We start from the raw sequence: 21,974 nt of genomic DNA, 5'->3' as shown, positions 1-21,974 counted from the left end.
AGTGGTTTTTAGTATATTCACAGAGTGCTTTTGGTTTTTAACATGGTACAATGGAGTGAAAAATTCAGTCTTTTCTGCTGCTGCTGCTTTGTTGGCATAACCACAGTCTACCAGTTTGATGGACGCCCAACAGTTGGCATTACATCGTCTGTGGTCACTCGTGGCATAACTGAGGGGCAAGGGGGGACATCAGAGAAGTTCAGCTCAGACGTGTCCTCCTGGAAGCTGCTCTAAGGGGATGTTCTTTTGACCCATCCTGGAGAATCCTTCTCACCCACGGTAGCTCCAGGGAGAACTTCCTTCTCTTCCCCTAACTTGAATGCAGTGGTTCCAGGCAGCCTCCACAGCATCTTATAGTTCCATTGTCCTAAGAATATATCTATCCCAAAAGTTCCCAAATGAGAGGGGGTGGGGAGGGGGAGTCAAGGACTGAAAACCATCAGGATCTACCCCTCGTATGCTAAAGCTAAAACATTAAATGCTGTGAAACATTTCATGATGCAGCTCAGCTGCCGGTTTCAGGAAAATGAACTACTCGTGGGTCTTCTTACTTGGCTTGAAATGTAAAACACGTAGTTTCAGATGCCTTGCAAGTCTTTCTCACTCGGCCTGTGTGGGAATTACAGGGGTCTGAGTTTGGTTTCTTGCTCTGCCCAGGTTTTGCTTTGCCTTCGTGTTCTCCTCTGAGGAGGGGGTAATAGCACAGCAGACTCCTTGACTGAGTGTTGTGAAGGAGCCAAGGTGGAGAGGTGAAGCTGCTTTGGACCTGAACTACCTCCTGCTCATGACTAAGATCTCAGGAGCTGGTCTGGTCTGTGTACCATCAGCCATCTGCTCAGATAGGTCCAGGGGACAACACCGATTTCATCAGAAGATAGTTTTATGACAACCACCTGAACACATTGTTAAAGGTGAAATGCATCATCTGCAGGTACTTCACGATGATGACAATCCTAATAATGTCTTTCATTTACATGGTTCGATGCAAATGGCAGAGCACTTTTCATGTGCCTTCTTTCACTAATTCTCACATTTGCCTTGCAGTGCAGGAAGGCCGTGCTGTATTCCCATAGTTTAAATGACAAATCCAGAAAAGTGACCTGCCTGTGATGGCAAAGGTGGCTCTTTTCTTTTGGCCTCTTAAAAGCTTGCCTGCACCCTCCGCTGCCCTGTTTTGTAATGTTTTTCCCTGTGATTTCCTTGGGACTTGCCAGTTTCATTCTCTTTGGTGAAAAATCTGCTTGTATAATTACTGACATTAAAAAAGAATGTCATAAGTACATTTGATATTTAATGTTATTCACTAGTTAGTTCCTCTCTGCTTCATAGATTCCCGTGAGTTTGTTAAGCTGACTTCTATTTTTGCTACCGAGCTGGTGATCCTTGGGTTGAGTCAGCTGCAGTGTTGGCCCGAGGCTGTGATCAGTGACAGAGCTTCGGGAAAGCCTCAGTCCCTTCCCCTTAGAGCACAGGATGGCCACACAGGGCTCCTGGATGTGAACAACAAGACTGTACAGGACTTGCTTTTGACCATACCTTTGCATCCTCCCCCTTTTAAAGGTACATGACCGATGGCGGACTTGGCCTCTACACCCGTCGCCTGAACCGGCTCCCTGATGGGATGGCTGTGGTGCGGGAGACCCTGCAAAGAAACACCTCCCTGGGCCTCGGGGACGCCGACAGGTATGCTTGCTCTGTCTGGGCTTGACCACGTTCAGAGGGCATTTCACAGTGACCTGAGGAATGGGGGTGGTGAAATTTGGAGTGATGGGTGTTGCTTTAACCCTGCAGAGGTCGGGAGGCCCTGAAGCCTGCCTGGAATTGGCAGCTGTCACAGCAGGAGGGAGAGGGCTGCTGAAGGGCCGAGTCCTGCTCTGCACTGGGTGCTGCTTCTGAGAGCGGCTGCTTCTGAGTAGTTTTTGTTGTTGTTTTGACTGTTGCTATGTTTGTCAGTTCAGCAGGCCCCGGGGATCTGCTTGACTTCCCCTGTTAGGCAGCTTTCTAGGTATTGCACCTTGGAACAGAGTCCCTGGTGGTGCACCGAAGGTGTGTGTGCAGATGGGAGCTCTCCTGGCCTTGGCGGAGCTGGCTTCCCCATCAGTCTCCTGTTGCTTGGTAATAGGAGGCAGGGTGTAAGTGTGAAGGTTATAGAGCTGAGCAGTCAGGGTTATAGCATTGGACTGGTCAGTCTTCATTGCTGTTGCCGTCAGAGATGAAAAGAGCTTCAGAAAACACTGCAGTAAAGAAAGAATGTTTGGCATCCGAGTTTCTGGTCCTAACTCGGACACAGACTGATTCTGTGACCATGAATAGCCTCTTAAAGAAGAGGTTTGGGCTGTCATGACCCCCAGGACCCCTTCGAGCTCCGATGTGCCGCATTTCTAGATTTCAATGCCCGTCAGTGATCTGTCTGTTGAAAGATTTTTCTGGCATACTTGATTGACCCCTTTCCACATCTGGGTTCGTGTGACACTACATGGAATTTAGATGTGAGGGGTTTGCAATCCTGTACTCTTTTGGGGGGCTAAACCTCATGTGTTGGAAAGCCAGATGTTTGCAGCACAAGTCCAGCTGCTGGTTCTCTTAGCAGGGCATGCTATTGACAAGGAGGTAGGTGATTTCCGTAGTTCTCTGGCTTCGCAGAGATGGGGCAGCCTACTAAAGAGACAGACACTAAAGTTACCCCCAGAAATGGCATTTGCTGAAGAGAAATCTCTCTTCACGATCTCTCGGGGAACGCTGGGAAGCCTAGGCTGATGGAGGCAGCGCTGAATATGTTGTCAGGAACTTGGGATCTGGCCCAGGCTCTGCCACTGACTTGAATGCGTCCCTCTCAGAGTCCCCGTGTCCAGCGTGGTGATTTATACCAGAGACGACAAAGGCTGTCCACTGCAGTGCCAGCTCAAGTCAGTTTTGTTCCCGTAATTAATTTTTTTTTTAAGTATTGGTTTGAGGGTTCCACAGAAAGCTGAACCATTTGAGAACTCTTTCTAAAGCTAAAGCTCTCTATAACTGAAATATTATCAGGGGTAAAAAAATCATTTACTGTAACCCCCTCTCTGGAGATGTCACAATGCTGACCAATTATTGTGCTTGTTTGCGTTCTGCTGTAAACATGTGGGTGGTTAGTAAATTGATTAGCATAAAGGGCAGGCCTTGTGACGTTCACTTCCCCTTGTAGCACAGGAAGAATCTGTGCTAGGCAGTTTAATTTAATGCTTTATTGCAGGGTTAATGGAATGATCACAGATCACAGCTGAGCTTGTTTCCGCTTTTGGAGGTGGAGGAACTGGGTGGGGGCTGGGAAGGAGAGGGTGCCGGTGGTGCTTTCTCGTTCAGCCGCGACAGTGGACCGAATGGGCAGCGCCATCTCTGGCTCTCCCCCGACTGTCACTGCCACCACGTGATTGTGTGACGCTGAGTGGGTGACGGACCAACTTTTAAAGAAAGAATTCAGGTGGCTTTTTTAAAAAAAGAAAAGGGTTTAACAATGCTTATAAATTCCCTGTTTGATATAAGTTCTGACCTGTAGGCAGTGAGACATTTTGCATTATTCTGGAATAAGTTAAAGTTCTTTAATCTCCAAAATGATTGTAAACAGACCATAGGAATGCTTCGTCTTTTGCTAAGTTGAAATAGTATTTGATTAGTTTCTATAAAGTTCTTTATGTAAATCTCTCCCCCAAACTGTACTCAAGTGGGAGGCTCACATTAGTCGTATAGGAAATAATTTTAGGTGGTAGACGGGGAAATATTTCTTTTTAACAATTACATTTTAGCCCTGGCCAGGTGGCTCAGTCAGTTGGACCATCGTCCTGTACACCAAAAGGTTGTGGGTTCAATTCTAAGTCAGGGCACAACGGGAAGCAACCAATCAATGTTTTTCTCTCACACCAATGTTTTTCTCTCTCTCTCCCTCCCTTCCCTTTTTCTAAAATCAATAAAGCATGTCCTTGGGTGAGGATTTAAAAAAAAACAATTACATTTTAACTTTAATACTTTAAAGAATATAACTATCACACGAAACTCATGATTTTACAAATATTGCTTAGTATAAGCTATTTCATGTGAAATATCAAAGAAGAATATCACAGACTGTGTGCAGATATATTATTCTTTTAAAAGGTACTATGCAAATGGCTGGCTGCTGGTTAGGCAATTCTATTCTTGTCCCAGTAATCGGAAATATGTTCTTTAAATAATTTAAAGTAGACAAGTGGAAAAATACAGAGAACCCAGCACCTTTTCAGGATCCTTCACTTTTAAACTGAAAAAAGAAGGTCCCAGAGCTGAGATATTTCCAGAAAGTTCCTTATAAAAAAGACAGCCGGCCGTAAGGATTGGCACACAAGCAACAGACTGGCTCTGCAAAGGAAATAGGAAAAGTACTGAGAGACGAGACCCGATTAGACGTCAGCCAAGGGAAGACAAGCCGGCAAAGTGCAGATCACCTCCCCATGCAAGTAGGAGAGCCGTTAACCTCAGCGGTGCCGCTCCGGCTGGAGCCCCAGGGAACAGCCCCGCAGGACACTGACCTGCCACACAGGTATCCCGGCTGTTTGCACCAAGCTGTGGCTGGGATGTCATCAGGGTTATTAAAAGTAACTGATAGCAGTGTGTACCTCCCAAGCCTGGGAAATAGAGACCAGGTCAGCCTGTGAGTCTCTGTGTCACTAGCGGCCTCTGAGAAAGAATAAATGACGACAGTAAGTTCAGAATGCCAAGCCTGTCCTTGATCTCCTGTCACTCCTCAGGGCTGCTACCCTGGGCTCCAGTTTTCGCCTGACAGTCCTCAGTGGCTACTTCCAGCCAAGGAGAGGCAGCCGGCTGAGAACGAAGCATCAAAGGGGACAAGTCGAAGTGGCTTATTACAAGACATAGGCCCCAGATAACAGACAAGTAAAGAGAACTTTAGTGTGAAGGTCTCTGAATGGTTAGCCTGGGAAGAAACAGAAATACACCCAGAAGGGCTGAGGGGCTGGGATCCCAGACAATCAAAGGGTTTGTTGAACTCCGGCCAGCTCCTCCATGCACGGTGTCCCCTCATCACCCATCAGAAGTTCTTGAACTCCGGCGAATGGCATGCTTTCAAAGCTCAAAGTGCAGCTCTGGGAAAGTTTCCACTCCCAAGTCCTTTTCTTTGTCCTTGCAAGTCACCACTGTGCTCATGGCCCTTTCTGTCATCACCCTCGGGCTTCAGCATGCCGTGGGCACAGGCAGCTACATACTCTGCCGAAATGGCACCCCTGGGTCATGGCGGTGTCATTGAGGGCACTGGGAGGACAGCAGTCGGGCTTGCCGAGGGCATCGGATCAGGAGGAGGACTTCGGAATTACTTGGTACCTTTCTTCTCCAGGGTGGTCCAACCTTTTGGTGTCTCTGGGCCACACTGGACGAAGAGTTGTCTTGGGCAGTGATTAAATACCTTGTGACACATAATCACAAAAAGTCTCATAATGTTTTAAGTGAATTTATGTTTCTGTGTTGGGCCGCATTCACAGCCATCCCGAGCCGCGGGCTGCAGGGTGGACACCCCTGGTAGCTAAACCATTAGAATGCACCCTGACCCGACCGGTGTGGCCCAGTTGGTTGGATGTTGTCCCTCAAGGCGAGAAGTCGCCCATCAGATTCCCGATGGGGTTGCAGATTTGGTTCCCGGTCCCAGGTCAGGGCCCATGCAAAACGCAGTGGATCGATGGTTCTCTCTCACATCAATGTTTCTCTTCCCCTCTTTTTCCCTCCCTTCCCCTCTCTCTAAAAATAAATACAATCTCTAAAAAAAATTTTAAACCATTAGAATTCTTATTGAATTTCAGTGGCTTTTGTTGATTTAGGTAGTGATAAAGCAAAATAAGTAATGCTGCATGGTAAACCATCGGCCTGAGACTTGAACAAAATGTAAATTGCCCACTAACATGACGCCAAGGAACCGAGCAGGAGGGAGAAACAGTTTTCTTCCCTCTGGTTACTGGGTTTTCTTTGTCCCCCAAACCCTGAGCGTTTCAGATCCTGAGTCTGCCCTTGGGGTAGGATTCTGTCACCGCGCTGACTTTGCTGTCTGCATTTGGAGCGCTGGCTGTCCCACTTTCGGCTTGAATTGGGAGTCCCACGGGGTGAGGATGTAACTATGCAACCTAGCATTTGACCAGCCTGCCAAGCTGAGCCCTCCTTCCTCGCTGGGAAGGTCACAAGAGCGCAGGGCACCACTCGGCTTTGTCATCTGTGTGGAACAAGGCAGCCTCCTGGCACCAAGCACTGCATTCACAGACTCAGGCCCTCCGTCTCCAGCCTGCAGATGGAATTGTTGGGAGCCCTTACCAGGTAGTAGGCCCCCAACCCAGTCATTTATTAGGCACAGCCTCTGCTGGAATGTGCGGGCAAGAAGGAATATCAACGGGAATGGCTTCTCACGCCCTGCCCCCAAGGTATCCATGGCCTGACGTCCAGAACCCGTGGACGTGTTATGCAACCCAGCCAGGGGGAATTAAGGACCACTGTGAGAGGTACACCAAGTGAAGGCGATGAAAGTGTTCTCTGAAGTCCTGAACAAAGATAAAACGTTCCTCAGTCCTGCAAACCATTCAGGGTATCTGAGCTCTATCCCCTGGAACGCTCTTTTCTTGTATATCTAATTAATTAACAAATAATTAAGCCCTCTTTTTTCCGTAACAGCTTAGAGTAAATGTATACAATAAAAGAACAATCGTGCATTAGAGGAAGACACTAGGACTAGGGGGAGTGTAAGTTAGGATACGACGTGCTGGAGAGGAAGGGAATTGAGAGTACAGACATACTAGCCGTAAGGTGCTCCATGGTTGAGTGCTGGAGCATTGAGCTTCCTACCGGCCTAAGTGAAAGTGAGCTTTGCCTCACTCCCCCACCCCCCAACCTTCCTGACCTTTCCCATACTATTTTGCCTTCATCTTTGCTTGCTTGATTCAGTCAGTTGATCTCTCTTCCTCTCCCTCCTCTCTTTCTCTCACTTTCATGCCCGTCTCTCCCCCTCTCTTCTCTCACTCTCCCTGCCTTCTCCTTCCTGCCTTCTCCTGCCTGTTACACCCACCATGCCCCTGAGCACTTTCTTAGCCCTGTGTTCAAGGGCTATACTCATTTTCTTGGGACAGAGAGAGGCCTCTAGCACTGACATCAATGATCTTCATTCTGTTTTCTTTCCCCTCCTTCCCCTTTCTTCTCCCGCCTGTGTGTAGCAGGGAGACAAAGGAGGCAAGAGTGAAAGTCACTTTCATTTTAGAGCTCATAAAAGGAACCTTAGAGGCAAATCTCTACTTCCGTGGTAACAAGGTAATAATTACTGTGTTGGCCTTTCCCAAGGGCCTCTTTTCTGCTGGAACCACTGGCTTCCTTTTAAAGTAAGAGTCGCTTCCTGTGGGATGGGTGGGCAGGGGCCACCTGCGCTGAACAGAGGGCTGGTGCTGACAGGAAGCAAACCATCTGCACCTTAAGCCACAAAGGAATTCTCCCGGGAGGTTGTAAAGAGAAGAGAGAGAACAGTCTGTGGAGTATCCTTTCTTGTTCATGCAGTGTTTTCACTTAAAAAAAAAAAAGAAAAAAAGCAGCAGTGTAGTGGCCCCTTGAGAATCTTCCACTTCCTAATGTTGCCCAATGTGATAACTTTGTTCCAGGTTGCACAGTGAGGTAGTAGCATCTGAACCCAGTTATTTCTTAGGCAGAGCCTTGGCTGGGATATGTAGGAAAGAGAGAGAGAGAGAGAGATATGGGGGCAGGGGCCACACTAAGTTCCCCCAAAGTACATTTTCCAAAAGTGGTACCTTTTTAATAGTTGTTTCAAGGTAATCTGTAGACTTGAAGTTTGTTCAAACTACGGATGAGAAGATGCGTAGCAATATGAAAGCAAGAATGAATGAGAGGTCAAAGAGAAAAGCCCAAATAGGGTACCGTTCTTCTGGGTTTATCCCCCAGCAACTCAAAGCATAGGCTCCCAGCCCCAAGGCAGAATCTGACTACACCTGTGCCCTGCAACAGAAAATAACATCATGCATTTTAATCCACGTACCTGGGCAAGTCTTTGCATCAGTCAGTACAGGGTAGATTGGGCTGTGTAACAAACAACTCCAAAAAACCACCCTATCTGGCATTGCAGGTCAGTGGGAGGCTACGTTGTACATCATTCTCACTCTCGGACTCAGGGTGCCAGAGGGACTTCTGTGTAAAGCATTTACAAGCCACATGGCAAAGAGCAAGCGAGTGTGGTGAGCCACACACTGTCTCCTAAAACTTCTGCTGGTGTGGCCTATGAAACTTCTATTCACTTGTCTTTGGCCAAAGGAAGTCACATGGTACACTCAAATTCAGAGGTGAAAAGAAGTACAATTCTACCATATGCGTGTGAAAGCAGAAAATACATCAATTGCATTAGTGGCTATTGTTATGTTGCATACAAGTGATAGCCTTAGTTTAACGCCACCGCCCCCATTATTTAGACAACTCTGTGTCATGCAATTTATCGCATATTTACTTCATACCTCTCAGATGCCAGGCACTGTGCCACCCAGTCTGACCCATGGCCTCTAGTAGCTCCTCTGGGTAGGGGACAGTGAGGAGCATGACAACTGAATTGGTTAAGGAATTTTAACCAGTGCTATGGGTCAGTTGGATTTCAACAAAATATTTGGACAGAGTTTTGGTATGTGACAGCTCACAGAAAATGCTACTATTTACTGAGCACCTACTACGCATAGTAGGAAGTGGTGATCCAGACGATGAGTAGGCAGTAGTCCCTGCTCCCCCATCTCAAGAAGCTTGAAGCCAAATAGCGGGGACAGAAGCCTCAAATCAGACATCATGATTGGAGGTGCCAGCGCTATAGAAACTGTCACCGGGTGCTGTGGGAGCAGGCAGGACCAGGAGTATCCCTGGGGGCTCCCTGCCATCCTACATAGAGAGCTTGCTATCATAATAAAACGCAGGAGGTTTCCTTTCCTGTCAGTGATGATTCGAAAGATCCTTTGGAAACATGACCCAAGTGTCCAAATAGGCCCGTTTATCTCACCATCCATTTGGCTTTTCTTTTGTTTCCTTTAATATCCTTGGTGGCTTTTGAAGAGCAGCTTAGCCCTGATTCCTGTTTCTGAAATGTAAGAGCTGATTGAAATGAGCCCAGGGGATAGGCAGCCTTGCCCCGTGGGACAGTGTCCCTGGTTACAGTGTAACCTTCAGACTGTCATGCTGGCCAGCCGTGCCAGCCCCGAGCTTCTCTTCTAGGTGACTGTGCCAGGGAGTGTATTTTCCCAAGGCTGCCTTCCCCGGGCCAGTCCACACAGAAGCTTACGATGCAGGGCTGGCTGAGAAGCCTTCAGAATCGTCTGTCGCAGCCCTCTCCCTTTGCAAATGAGGAAACAGAGGCCCAGGGAGGTTGTTAGTGGCCCAGTGACCACCCGCTGTCCTCCAGGCTTCCGGGAGCAAGGTCACTGCAGTTTGGAAAGCATGGACTCTGAAGTAACTCTGGTGAAAGCATGCATTATCTCTCGGGTGAGTGTTACGAATGCAGCCCATGTAATAAGGGAAGCAGTGCCCTGGGAACCAAGAGCCCTTGTCCTGGATCTGGCTCTGCCACCACTGAACATCTTGGGCACGATGTGCCCCCTTTCCCCTTTCCTTCATCTGTGTGGTCAGACCGGCTGATCCCAAGGCCCTGGAGTCCCTGTGAGCCAGTGTCCTCGTCTGTCATTTAAGGACAGAATTTAACAGAGTGGCTGGCTCGTCGGTGTAGCTCTCCGTGCAGAGCAGAGACCCCCGGGAGCTTCTGGTCTCTGACAGTCGCAGCAACAGGTATCATTGTATGACAGTTCTTTTAGGAGTGAGGTTCTCACCCAAGACCTCTGGTGTGTGCAGACCCAGAAGGCTGAGGGAGCCCTGCCCCCCGACTTCTGCACAGGGCAGGCCTCTTTGGGATGAGAGAAAGCCTCCAGGCATCCACCCTCTCTGCACCTCCGAGCTAGACCTGCTCTCAGCCTTGATGCACTAAGAGGAGGGTGGGAAAAGAGGACCGCTGTTATTGCTGGTGGCAGGTACTGAAGAGCACCCAGAGCTGAAGGATCAGAACGGAATCTTACAAAATGGGGGAGTCCAGGGCCGACAGCACTGTGGATGGGAGTGGGTGGGCAAGGGGAGGGTGGCATGGGCCTTTCTGACCCTTCGGAGGAAATCTTCTATCTATCTCGCACTGTAGTGGCTCTTGCTCTAACCTGGAGCTTCGCCAAAATTACGTTAGGGGTTGAAGCTCATGGTTTTACGTAGTCTTATTTTCATCAAGGTAGAATTCTAAGGGACTGATACGCGGTGAAGTGTGTTGATTTGGGTGGGCGTTTTGACTCAGGATTTAATTAGACTTGGATGCACCTTGTTCCCTCCATCAGTGCTGCCTGTCCAGTGTGGGCTGGTCAGCCTCAGCATCCAGCAGTGTCAGGGCGGGGCTTGGAGGCACTTCCCTAGCCTGGGATTTTTCAAGCAGTCGGCAGGCTTTGCGTGGTACACCAGAGTCCTACAGGGCACAACAGCACTTGGGTTTATGCAGGGAGACCAGGAGGTTTACGTATAAGGGAACAGGCTCTGAAAGGTGACATTCCTTCCCTAACGCCACAGTGCAAAGTTAGGCCTTGGATTTGCGTCTCTCTGGACACAAAACCTTTGCTTTCCGTCGCTGTGCTGGCCTCCCTCGTGTTTAAGGCTCCGCTGCCATCCTGCAGAAGGAGGGCCTCACTGGCAGCTACAAAGGCAATGGCATCTGGACTGCTGGCCTTTAAGACAGCCCTCTCCCCACGTCTGGTTTTCCCCAGGCTCAGTGAAGGGAAAGCCCTGGGCGTGGCTCAGGCCCCAGCCACGGCCCCCTGCCACTGAGGGAATGCCTCCTTAGGAGAATATTAGGGAAGCTTGAAGCTGTTGAGTGTCATGTTTTTCTCTTAAGAACAATTTAACTTGGCCAAAAAGTTCGTTGGACAAAAAGCTTGTTACTCCCCCCGCCCCCTTCAGATAGCTCTACTTGTGCTTAGTTGCCTGTAACTTCATTTGAAACAATTTTGTTAGATTGTATTGTGACAGCTGCCCTATAAACGTGCATTTTTAAAAAAACATCAAAATTGATGAATTTTTAGGCAGCCATTTTAATACTAAACATGGAAAAATATGCAACATTTTTGGTGTATTGTGCTGTATTATTTTAAGAAAGGTAAAAACACAACTAAAACACAAAAAATGATGTGTGCAGTGTATAGAGAAGGTGCTGTGACATCGAATGTGTCAAAACGTGGTTTGCAAAGTTTCTTGGTACTATAGACATTTTTGCCAAATAATTCTTTGCTGTGGAAGATGTTTAGCAGCACCCCAGCCTCTACCCACTAGAAGCCAATAGCGGGAGAGAGCCGATGTTCTGAAAATATCCAAATCAGTAACATTATTGGGGAAAATGAAAAATGTGTCTTGCATGGAAAAAAACATGGGGACTTTTTGGCCAGCCCGATACCTCAGTGCCAGAACTCCAGCAGTGGCCTCAGAGCTGCCTTTGTCACACCGAGTACACCCGGTGCCCTGCAGGGTCTGCCTTCTTCCCCAGAGTGGCCTCTGCTGTAGACCCCGTGGCCTTTTCGTGTCTCGGCCCCACCGGAGAGGGGCCGGCTTTGTGTGCTCTGTTGGTTTCCTCGTCCACGGGGCGCTTTGATTAATGCCCCTCATTAATCCACGCTGCCTGGTACTATAAAGTTGCCTGAAATGAGATCTGAAGGGAGACTCTGACATTTTGAGGGATGTGGCAAGACTGAGTGGGAGAGATTAGACGGGGACCAGGGGAAATGAGATGGTTGCATGGCTCAAGGATTTCTTTCGCCGCCTCTCCTGTGAGCTTACCCTGAGTTCGGGGGCAGGGGCTCCCCACCCTACGGTTTCCCCAGTGGCAAAATGAGCCTTAAAAAGCGTCCTTCCTGGCTGCTGCTTCGGGGTGTCTAGACACAGATTGTGGGGAACCCGTGAGTATGCAGCCCGTGGAGGAGGCGTGCAACAGAACCACAGGGCATTTCAGATGGGGTTAGAGCAGGTCTTGTCGCCTTTCACAGGGTGTACAGGTGGACCCTAGGAGGGGAGTGTGGGGCATTTTGGGTGGCCTCTGGTCAGCCAGAAGCTGGCTTTGCTGGCCCCGCACTCAGGGGAGATGAGGCTGGATCTCTGGGCACGCGTGTTCCTGTGGGGAGAAGGGATCCACATTTTCCTGTCAGTGTGGGGGCAGCTCCTGAGGGCTCCAGGGACACCAGAGACACAGTCCCCTGGGAGGCCGGCTAAGCTCCTCCCGGGAGCACCTGCTGCGTCCCAAGTATTCTCCTAGGTGCTTTGGTTATTTGGTTTAGCCTCACATTTGTGTTTATTTTTATTTAACTTTTGTTATGTTTTCCCCCACCAGGCTATCAGTATCAGTAAAACAGATACTGAGTCATTTTTTGTTTCCAGGTAACTTCCCTTTCTAGCACAGTGCCTGGCTCAGAGGGGTGCTCGTTGCATCTATGGGGAATGAGTGAATGACTGCCCTGCCTGTGATGCAGGCACCGACCAGTCAGAACCGGGCTCCGACCAATCAGAACAGGGGCTCTGGCCAATCAGAATGGGGCATCTGTGACTGTAATAATTCTACGGCTGACACAGGTTAACTCTGGTGCTGTGGTTTATAGTGAACCATCCCACTCAGTCCCCATCAGGTCCTCAGTATAAGTTAACTGTGGTCCCAACTTGCCTTCAAAAAATGGGTTTGCTGGTATCCAGGAGCTTCTCCTGTGGCAGACTGAATAGTTTAACCCAGCCCACTACCTTTTTGAGAAAAATGATTTCAAATCTATGACAACACCCCCCACCCCAAGCATGCAGGCACACACACACACACAGGGTCAGACTCTGGCTTTGCCGTTCCCAGCGATGTGACAGGTCGATTAATTTACCCACCCTGAGCCTCGTGTCCTCGTCTGTAAAATAAAATCAAGCCATTTCATAGACTCGCTGTGGCAGTGAGTGAGAACAGTGTAGGACTGATGTTACCTTAGCGCCTGAGGCCCGTAAATTCCCTCAATCAGAGGCAGTGAGTTTTACGCAGTAAAACGAGGTTGGCGTGCTGATTGCAGATGAGGACAGGGAGGCGCACAGAGAGCTTGGACTGGGGAGCCTGGCTGTCAGCATGGGCCCGTTCAGCCCCAGGGCCCGTGCTGCATCCCCTCCATGCCACGACATCCCCTTCTCGTTGTGATTCTGCTTTGGTGGGGTGGGGGGGTCTCAACTCTCGTACCCCTGTTTTTCCAGTCCTTGGGGAACTCTGGTGAGAGAAGCAGAAGGCATCATTTAAGGCCCAAGACCCCAGGGGGTACTGGCAAAAGCTGAAATAGTGAACACAGCCCACGTCCTGGCAGGAGGTCCCACCCTTTGGACCTGGCAGACTAACCGTCATATAACAGCCTCCCCAGAGGTGCAAACCTGTTCAAATCCACAGCGAAGGTCTTGAAAAGGGACTTGAAAGGGTTTATGACCTTGTGGATTTGAACATCATTCTGAGCCAAGCTGTAATTTCAGCTCTGCTTCTGGAAGTACAGTTCAGAGCCGTAATTGGAGGGGGGCCTCAGAACACGCACTGATTACATTTCAAGCCTTGGGATGAAGCTGCCATGGGAGGGCCTGGGATACTGACCAGGAGTGTGGAGGGGTGCAGAGAGGGGGCTAAAAGCAGAGTGTCTAGCTAGGGCAATTAAATGTCCTTGCCTTTCACTTTAAACAAAGGCCCCTGTGGTAGTCTCCCGAGGGCTGTGCTCTTAATGATCTGGAATAAAGGAGTAGAGAGCAAAGCCCTAAAGCTGGTAGAGCTAATGTGGGCCCTGGCCTTGCCTTCCCCTGCAAGACTGCAGGGGAGCGCCTCGGTCCCCAAGTAGCGCTTGTCATGCTAATGACCAGCCATTCTGGTGCCGAGGAGGTCAGCTCCCAATTACAGATTTGTGCTCCCCTGGAGCTGGGAGCTGGGACTGTTTCTCCCAGTCCTTGACCCTTCCATCCCCTTCACAGCATGTTCTTGTGTACTGTGGTTCCCGGCACCGGCCGGCCCTCTGCACTCTCTGCCACTGTCTACACATCACCCCCAGCACATCCACAGTGATCCTCCCCAAAGGCAGCTCTGACCATGTGATCTCTCCCCTGCATCAAATCCTTCGTGGCCCATGCCACAGGCAGGGTAAAGCGCAAGCCACCCAGCCTTGGCCCTTGCCGCCACACCAGCCTCACCATCCACTTTGTAAGCCACAGCGCCTGATGCCTCTCAGTGTGCAGCACACGCTACAGTGTTCTGAGGCTGCTTGTCTTCACCCAGGGGTTGCCCCGGCTGACTCCTCTCTGCTGGGCTCACACACACACCTCTCGGCATTCCGCTCCAATGTCACCTTGCTAGGCATCTCGGACTTTGTAAGTTTCTTTCCTTGGAGCTCCCGAAGGACCCTATGCAAGCCTTTACTGTCACATTTCACAAAATCTTGACTCTCTTCTCTATGTTAAATTTGAAGGCAGGGATTATCTTATTAATCAACGAACAGTCAAGACTTGGGGCACTAAACTTCAGTTTTAGCTGGATGAGTTATGTTTCCCCAGCCGAGGCCTTGCATTTTTCCCTGTGCACGGCGTGGTTTTTCTCACTCTCCATTCTGGTTCAACCCTTAGCAGGGTGGGTCTCCACTAAAGGTAAGGGGCAAGCCCAGCTGAGATGACCTGTCGTTCGGCATAGCACTCACCGGGGACCTACCAGAGCAGTGGTAGTGCTCTGGGGACACAGGGGTCTGGAGCAGAGCCTTCTTCAAAGACACCAAAGCCATCTCCGTTAGCTCAGAGACCAGGTCCTGAGCCATTGAGGCAAAGGGCAGGGCAGACTGGGGGACATCGGTGCTTCCAGTTCAGAGGTCAGAATGAGAGTGCTTAGCGCAGGGCGGACTGAGGGGGGTTCCTGCAGGAGGGGCTTCTCCACGGGTCTTGGTGAACAAGTGGGGTTTAAGTGGTGAGGAGGAGAACACTGGTCCAGGTTTGGCAGGGAAGAAAATGGGATGGAGGAAAACCTGGGGGTTCATTCTCTGGGACAGGAAGCCCCATCTCTGAAGGCCAGTGTGTTTTCCAGGCTGGTCGGAGTTTCACTCCAACACTGGACACCTTACCCTTTGGAAGTCACCATCCCCCCCTGGCTCCAGGCTGCATCAGGGGTCATCCCTGTGTCCTTGGAGGGAAGCCTTCTGAAAACAGACTCTGATAGACTCAGGCAAATAGCTGACTTATTTGCAGATGTCCTGGGGCTCCTGGTATCAGAACTGGCCACCTCCTAATGATTAAACACTACACAAACACCCAGTGACCAGGGTGCCCCATAGATGGGCTGTAAACCAGAGGGGGTGGCTGTTCCTCCAGCTGGGAGGAAGCGGGCGGGGGAAATGCCTTCAGCCCTAAGCAACAGGCCCTCCAGTAGGCACCCAGAGAACACACCAGGAGGGAGGGGAGAGAGGGGGCGCTGAGGTCACCCAGAGTGGAAAATAACAAAGCCGCCCCTCCCATGCGCCATGTGCTCTAAAATGCTCTGCATTATGTACATCATACCCTGGTGATTTTACAGCTGGGGAAACAGAGCTAGTAACTGATGGGACTGGATTTAAATGAGGTCTGTATTGATGTTTCATACCACGTGATTCCCACCTGTGAGGGGAAAAGTATCACCTCCGCCCATGGATGATGCAGCTGGTTTAAAGAGGCTGCGTCACTGGTGTGGAGTCACACAGCCACAGGACTAAACCCGGGCCCTCTGAAGCTCCAACTCAAGCCCTCTCCATTATCTCAAATGACCGCCTTCTTCCCACTCCCAGGGGTCTAGTGAGTCAAGGGGCCAGGCATGGGACGTTGCCTCTCCTGTTCTATCTGAACCCACTTCCCTCCATCTCTTAAGTTAGCTCAACGTAGGTCTAACAGGTAAAAGGAGGCAGCTGGGCCTTTCTGGTGGGAGAGGTGAGGCGTTCACACCCACCTGCCCACACACACTCTTCCTAGTGGAATGGAAGGGCCACGCTAGGGCCGTGGGCATGAAGTGGACCCTCATGAGCCTCTGAGGGCCAGGGATGAGGACAAAGCCCTCACTTTCACCAGCCATCTTGAATTATTAGGATCCACTGCCTCTGTTCTTCAGTGAGAAAAACAACCATTCCGTTAATCGGATGTGAACTCTCTAGCTTCTGATCTTGTCAGATTGTTAATAATAATAATAATACCTAATAGTCACTAGAGAGCACCGAGGGCCCACGTGGAGTCAGGGAAACTTGAGAAGGAGACATCGAGTGTTCTTCCCAGTCACAGTGAGCCTGCAGCCTTCCTTGCTGGCAAAGCCCTGGAATCCCCACAAGACTGGTTCTCAAACACCAGAGCTCTTTGAACCTCAGGGAAGGAGAAACGTCAGGCCATCCAGAAGCTCCCCTGGAATTCCCAGAAACAGTGGTTCCCACATTCCCCTCCAAAGCATCTCAAAAGGCTTAATTTGCTCTTTCTGTGTCTCCAAGTGTGAGCCTGCCAAGCCAAAATGTTCCTGAGAGGAGCCCTGAGTTTCAGAATCCACGTTTCCAGTGGAAACCAAACGGTGTTTGTGCTTCAGTTTCCCCTTCTGTGAAACACGCAGGTAAAGTCCTGGTCTTTCCTCCCGGAGCCCATGGCACTCCCAGAGCCCAGCAGCATGGCAGGTGCGGGGCTCTCCCTGCTGCCGCTGAGGAAATGACCACCCGTGCTAATGGAACGTAAAGCAAAGGGCTCCAATGCTGGGCGTTTTGATGTTCTGATCAGGTTACAGTTAATTCTTTCAGAACCTCCTTCCATGAGAGGCTCAGTCTTGCTATTCTCATAAATCCCCTGTCCCTGCTGCTGCCTTAGAGTAACTTAAGGTGGTGCTGAAACAAGATAGCATCTAATTCCACTGGGTTGCTTTTCAAATTATGAGCTTTAGCCCCCAGTCCTGGCCTGCAGTGGCCACGGCTTTTGTTCCAGATGCCACCAGATGGACTTTAGGCAGTCGGGGTTACTCATCTGCCTTTCTTTTTTCTCATGCTTCTTTTAATGCAAGACCTTGAACCTGAGGCAATGCCATGCAGCAGTGAAGAGCAGAGGCTCCGGAATCCCCTCTTACCTAAATCACATGGCTGGGATAATCAGATCACAGCTCATCCACTTACTAACCCAATGGCTTAGAGTGTGATGATGCAGGTAAGAGGCCCTTCCTTGGTGGAGTTGGTGTGAGGCCTACCTGTGATAATCCCAATAAATGACAGCTATTATTCCGAAGGAAGAATCCACTCCAAGGCCAGGCAGGAACATATGTGCCTTCTCATTCCTTCTCATTAGACCCTAAGCTCTCTGATGAAAGAGATCCCCCACCCCTGTCTGTCTTAACACTTTAATAGCCAGGGCCTGGAAGGGAACTGTCATGTACTAGAAGCTCAATAAATATTTGTGAATGATTTCAGTCCCAAGTGGTTTGCTTATTTTTAATCAATTTTTTAAAATCCTGACCCAAGGATTTTTGGGGGTAGGATATTTTTAATTGATTTTAGAGAGAGAAGAAGGGAGACAGAGAGAGAGAGAGAGAGAGAAACATTGATCAGTTGCCTCCCACACGCACCCCAACCAGGGATCGAACCCGCAACCTTTTGGTGTATGGGATGATGCTCCAATGAACTGAGCTACCTGGCCAGGGCTATTTTTAATCATTCTTTAAGAACAGGACAAGAGCAAATGATTCTCATCTGGAATGACAGGTTTTCAATGAGGAGGGGAATGCAGGGAAAGGACACTGCCATTTCTGAGCACTTGGTGCCCAGTGGGCTACACGCTCCGAGGATCTTCCTTCATTTCATCCTGCCAACCTCCTTCCTGTGAAGTCAGCGTGACCTTTATTTTTCACATCGGGAAACTAAGATGAGGCTCAGAGAGGTGAACTTGCCTGAGGTTAGACAGCTGGAGAAGCTGGGATAATAATACTAGCAGCAGCAGAAGTAGCAGCAGCAGCAACTAACATTTGTGGAGCACTTACTGTGAGCCAGGCACTTGATCGAAATTTACTCACTTAATCCTCATGACAACCCAACGAGGTTTCCTCATCTTGAAGATGAGGGGACTGAGGTACAAAGAGGTTAAATAACTTGCACATTCTTGGAGGTGGAGCTGAGACTAGAACCCTGGTCTCCGAACATCATTTACTTCTCGTCTTCCAGAAAGCATTGGTAAGGTCGTTGTAGGAGCACGCTTTCTGAAACAGAAGAACGAGGTTATTAAGTAAAATGCTGGTGCATCCTTTCTTAGAAGTCTTTAAAATGAGGCCCGCTGCTCACATGCCCAGGACGTGTGCAAGGAGTTCTTCCTGGAGGTGTGCAGCCAGGACTAGAGCACCTGCGAGCGAGCCCCTTGGCACCTGGCCTCCTCACTCCACGTGGATTGGGTTGGCAGCATCGTTTCCACTGAAGAGACTGAGCTGCCCTTCTCTGTAGTTTAATGACAGGCTAGAAAAGGCTCTCGAAGTCTAAATTTAGCCAGCAGTGTCTTCATGGCCACCAGGAGAAGATAGGTTTGACAGGTTGGCTGGAGGACAAAAGCCAGTGCTTGAGGAAATCACTTCTCCTTTGAAACATAAGTACCCTTCGGGATTTATCTACATTGAGCCTGGTGGGTGAGCCCTTCGATCAGCGGCTGTAAGAGGAGCATGGGGTGGTGCCACCAGGACACAGAACTGGGGCTTCTGCTGTGACGCTGGGACTCTCTTCCAGGATCAGCCAGCAATAGAGCAGCTGTCTGCTGCACCCAGCCGCACACCGTGGGTCCTGTGTTTTACTGTGCTGTTTAGAATTCGTCAAAATATTTTATGACCACAACACAGGAAAGGAAATCATTATGCTTTACCCCTCTGCAAGTCTTGTGGGATGGGTCGGTGCAGGCGCCCTGTTTTGCAGAGACAAGGGAGCAGAACCCAGAAGTTTCAGAACTCTCAACCTGTGCACGTTAAGCCTAAATCCATCAGTCTGCCTGTCCATGGCCAGGCCTCCTCATTTAAATTTATGTTGAAATTTTCTGTTCTCCCTTGCAGGGAATTTTCGTGTTCACTAAAATGCATGTGTCTGCCTTTCTGTCTTTGTTGGTACCTGTGTCTTTTTTCTCTCTCATCCTTATTGTCCTCCATTCAGCTACTTCCCGAGGTCCAAAACCTTGCAGAGCTTTCACTGCCCCCTGACAACGCACAGAGATTTCAGGGGCACGGCAGGAAGAGCCTGCTAGCAATCAGCACCTTCGACCTGACCCTTGGGGCTCTGCTCAGGCCAGATAGAGAGAGGCTCAGGTTAAAACCCTTCACACCACGGCTGTGTCCACACCACAGACCCTGGGAGAGAAATTGCCCGGAGTGGGGCATGACTAAATTTAGACTTGTGGGTTTCTTTTTCTGCTGCTTGTGACTTTGATCCACTCAGCAGCTGAAAATTGAAGTTCCTCAGATCCTGTTCCCCCTCCGGTTACTTTGCGAGCTACACCATTTGCACAGAATAGTGTGTGTGTCTGCACACGCCTCATTGCCTCAGCATCTGACAAATGCCTGCAAATAGGGCAGCACTGGAAGCACTTACTACCTTAAAGTGCTTTGCGTAAATAGAATGGATTCTTTTCCTTGACCGCTGTCATGTGGCTGCATCTTTTTAAATGAGTAAGATCACTCTCACTAACTTCCCTTGCTGTCGCCTTCATCCCGTTGGACTGTCTTTTCTGTTCCTTCCTGCAGCATTTGCCAGCAAATGAGGCTTCAGGTCTCCTCCTGGCTGCACAGGGCTCTGTGGGATCTTCCTGGCTCTGGGTGGGAATGTGGAATCCCTGGTCCGTCATGGAGATGAGGGTACTGCAAAAGCATGGGTTGGGGGCTAGAGATCTGAGATGTCATCTTGGACCTGTCAGCAAACTCTGTGACTTCATGCAAGGTGCTCCGTCTTTGCCTAAGCTCACCCATAAATTGACAAAATTGAGCCAAGTGGTCCCTAACTTTCTTTTCAGATCCAAATTTCTAGGGTACTTTAGTTTACCGGGTAGCCAGTCTTGTATAAAGATTTGGGGTTTGAGTATTGAAAATGAACTGCACGGAGGTAGATGCTTGTTGAACTCAGTGGTGTCTAAACAGTCTAGAATCTACCGCAGATGAGACACTGGTGTAGCTCGGAGCTTTCCATGGGGTGGAAATAATTTTTAAAATGCTGAGTCTGCCAGAGAAACTAGATAGAGTACAAGCAGTAGAGGGAAATTTCTGAACTGGGAAACAGAGCCAGGGGTCATTTTTCTTTGGTAGATCTGCATCCGGGCTTCCCATAATTTTACAGAAGGAGTGAATACATCTGAGCTCCCTGGTATCCCAGGATCAAGTTCAAACTCTGTTACTGGGCTTAGGAGATCTGGCCTTGTTATTTCCTATCTCTTTTCCCCCTTGCTACAGCCACACTGAACTACTTGCCTTTACCAGAAACTATCCTCTCTCTTTTTTTTTTTTTGTTTTTTTGTTTTTTTGTGATTTATTTATTTATTTATTTATTTATTTTTAAATATATTTATTGATTATGCTATTACAGTTGTCCCATTCCCCCCCACTCCACTCCATCCTGCCCACCCCCCTCCCTCCCACATTCCCCCCCCATAGTTCATGTCCATGGGTCATACTTATAAGTTCTTTGGCTTCTACATTTCCTACACTATTTTTACCCTCCCCCTGTCTATTTTCCACCTATCATCTATGCTACTTATTCTCTGTACCTTTACTCCCCTCTCCCCCTCCCACTCCCTTATTGACAACCCTCATGTTCTAGTTGTTTGCCTAGTTTGCTCTCGTTTTTGTTTTATGTGTGGTCGTTAATAACTGTGAGTTTGCTGTCATTTTTACTGTTCCTATTTTTGATCTTCTTTTTCTTAGGTAACTCCCTTTAACATTTCATATAATAAGGGCTTGGTGGTGATGAGCTTCTTTAACTTGACCTTATCTGAGAAGCACTTTATCTTCCCTTCCATTCCAAATGATAGCTTTGCTGGATACAGTAATCTTGGATGTAGGTCCTTGAGTTTAATCTTGGGTAATGTAATTATGATGTGCCTTGTTGTGTTCCTCCTTGGGTCCAGCTTCTTTGGGACTCTCTGAGCTTCCTGGACTTCCTGGAAGTCTATTTCCTTTGCCAGATCGGAGAAGTTCTCCATTATTTGTTCAAGTAAGTTTTCAATTTTTTGTTCTTCCTCTTCTCCTTCTGGCACCCCTATAATTCGGATGTTGGAACATTTCAAGGTGTCCTGGAGGTTCCTAAGCCTCTCCTCATTTTTCCAAGTTCTTGTTTCTTCATTCTTTTCTGGTTGGATGTTTGTTTCTTCCTTCTGGTCCATACCATTGATTTGAGTCCCAGTTTCCTTCATATCACTATTGGTTCCCTGTACATTTTCCTTTGTTTCTCTTAGCATAGGCTTCATTTTTTCATCTGTTTTTCGAACAGATTCAACCAAGTCTGTGAGCATATTGATAACCAGTGCTTTGAACTGTGCATCCGATAGGTTGGCTATCTCTTCGTCGCTTAGTTGTATTTTTTCTGGAGCTTTGAAGTGTTCTGTCATTTGGGCCATTTTTTTGTTTGTTTGTCTGTCTTGGCGCGTCTGTTACTTTAAGGGGCGGAGCCTTAGGTGTTCACCAGGGCGGGGTTGCTCTGGTCGCTGAGCTGTGACGCTGTACGTGGGGGAGGGACTGAGAGGGAGCAATGGCGCCCGCCTCACTCTCCTCCGGATTTCAATCTTTCACTCCGATACCCACAATCAAACTGGGCCACTCTGGTGCTGGTTCCCGAGTAAGTGGGCCTGTGCACACTCTAGGCCCCTGTGGGTCTCTCCAACAACCTCTCCTGTGAGGCTGGGAGTCT

The 21,974-nt window shown here is 49.1% G+C and overlaps 1 protein-coding gene across 6 annotated transcripts in view; it reads left to right on the top strand.

Annotated features, from left to right (window-relative positions):
* Nucleotides 1-21,974, top strand: part of NAV2 (neuron navigator 2) — a 679,412-nt gene that overhangs the window by 563,338 nt on the left and 94,100 nt on the right. For all 6 annotated transcript variants that reach the window (XM_024558786.3, XM_024558785.3, XM_053924021.2 and 3 more), the window contains one exon: nucleotides 1,561-1,683. In XM_024558786.3, the coding sequence (XP_024414554.2) occupies nucleotides 1,561-1,683 (123 nt within the window). The remainder of the gene's footprint in view (nucleotides 1-1,560; nucleotides 1,684-21,974) is intronic.

The sequence above is a fragment of the Desmodus rotundus genome, chromosome 5 (genome assembly GCF_022682495.2).
Source record: "Desmodus rotundus isolate HL8 chromosome 5, HLdesRot8A.1, whole genome shotgun sequence".
Classification (NCBI taxonomy): domain Eukaryota; kingdom Metazoa; phylum Chordata; class Mammalia; order Chiroptera; family Phyllostomidae; genus Desmodus; species Desmodus rotundus.
This window is presented reverse-complemented; position numbering and strand designations above follow the sequence as displayed.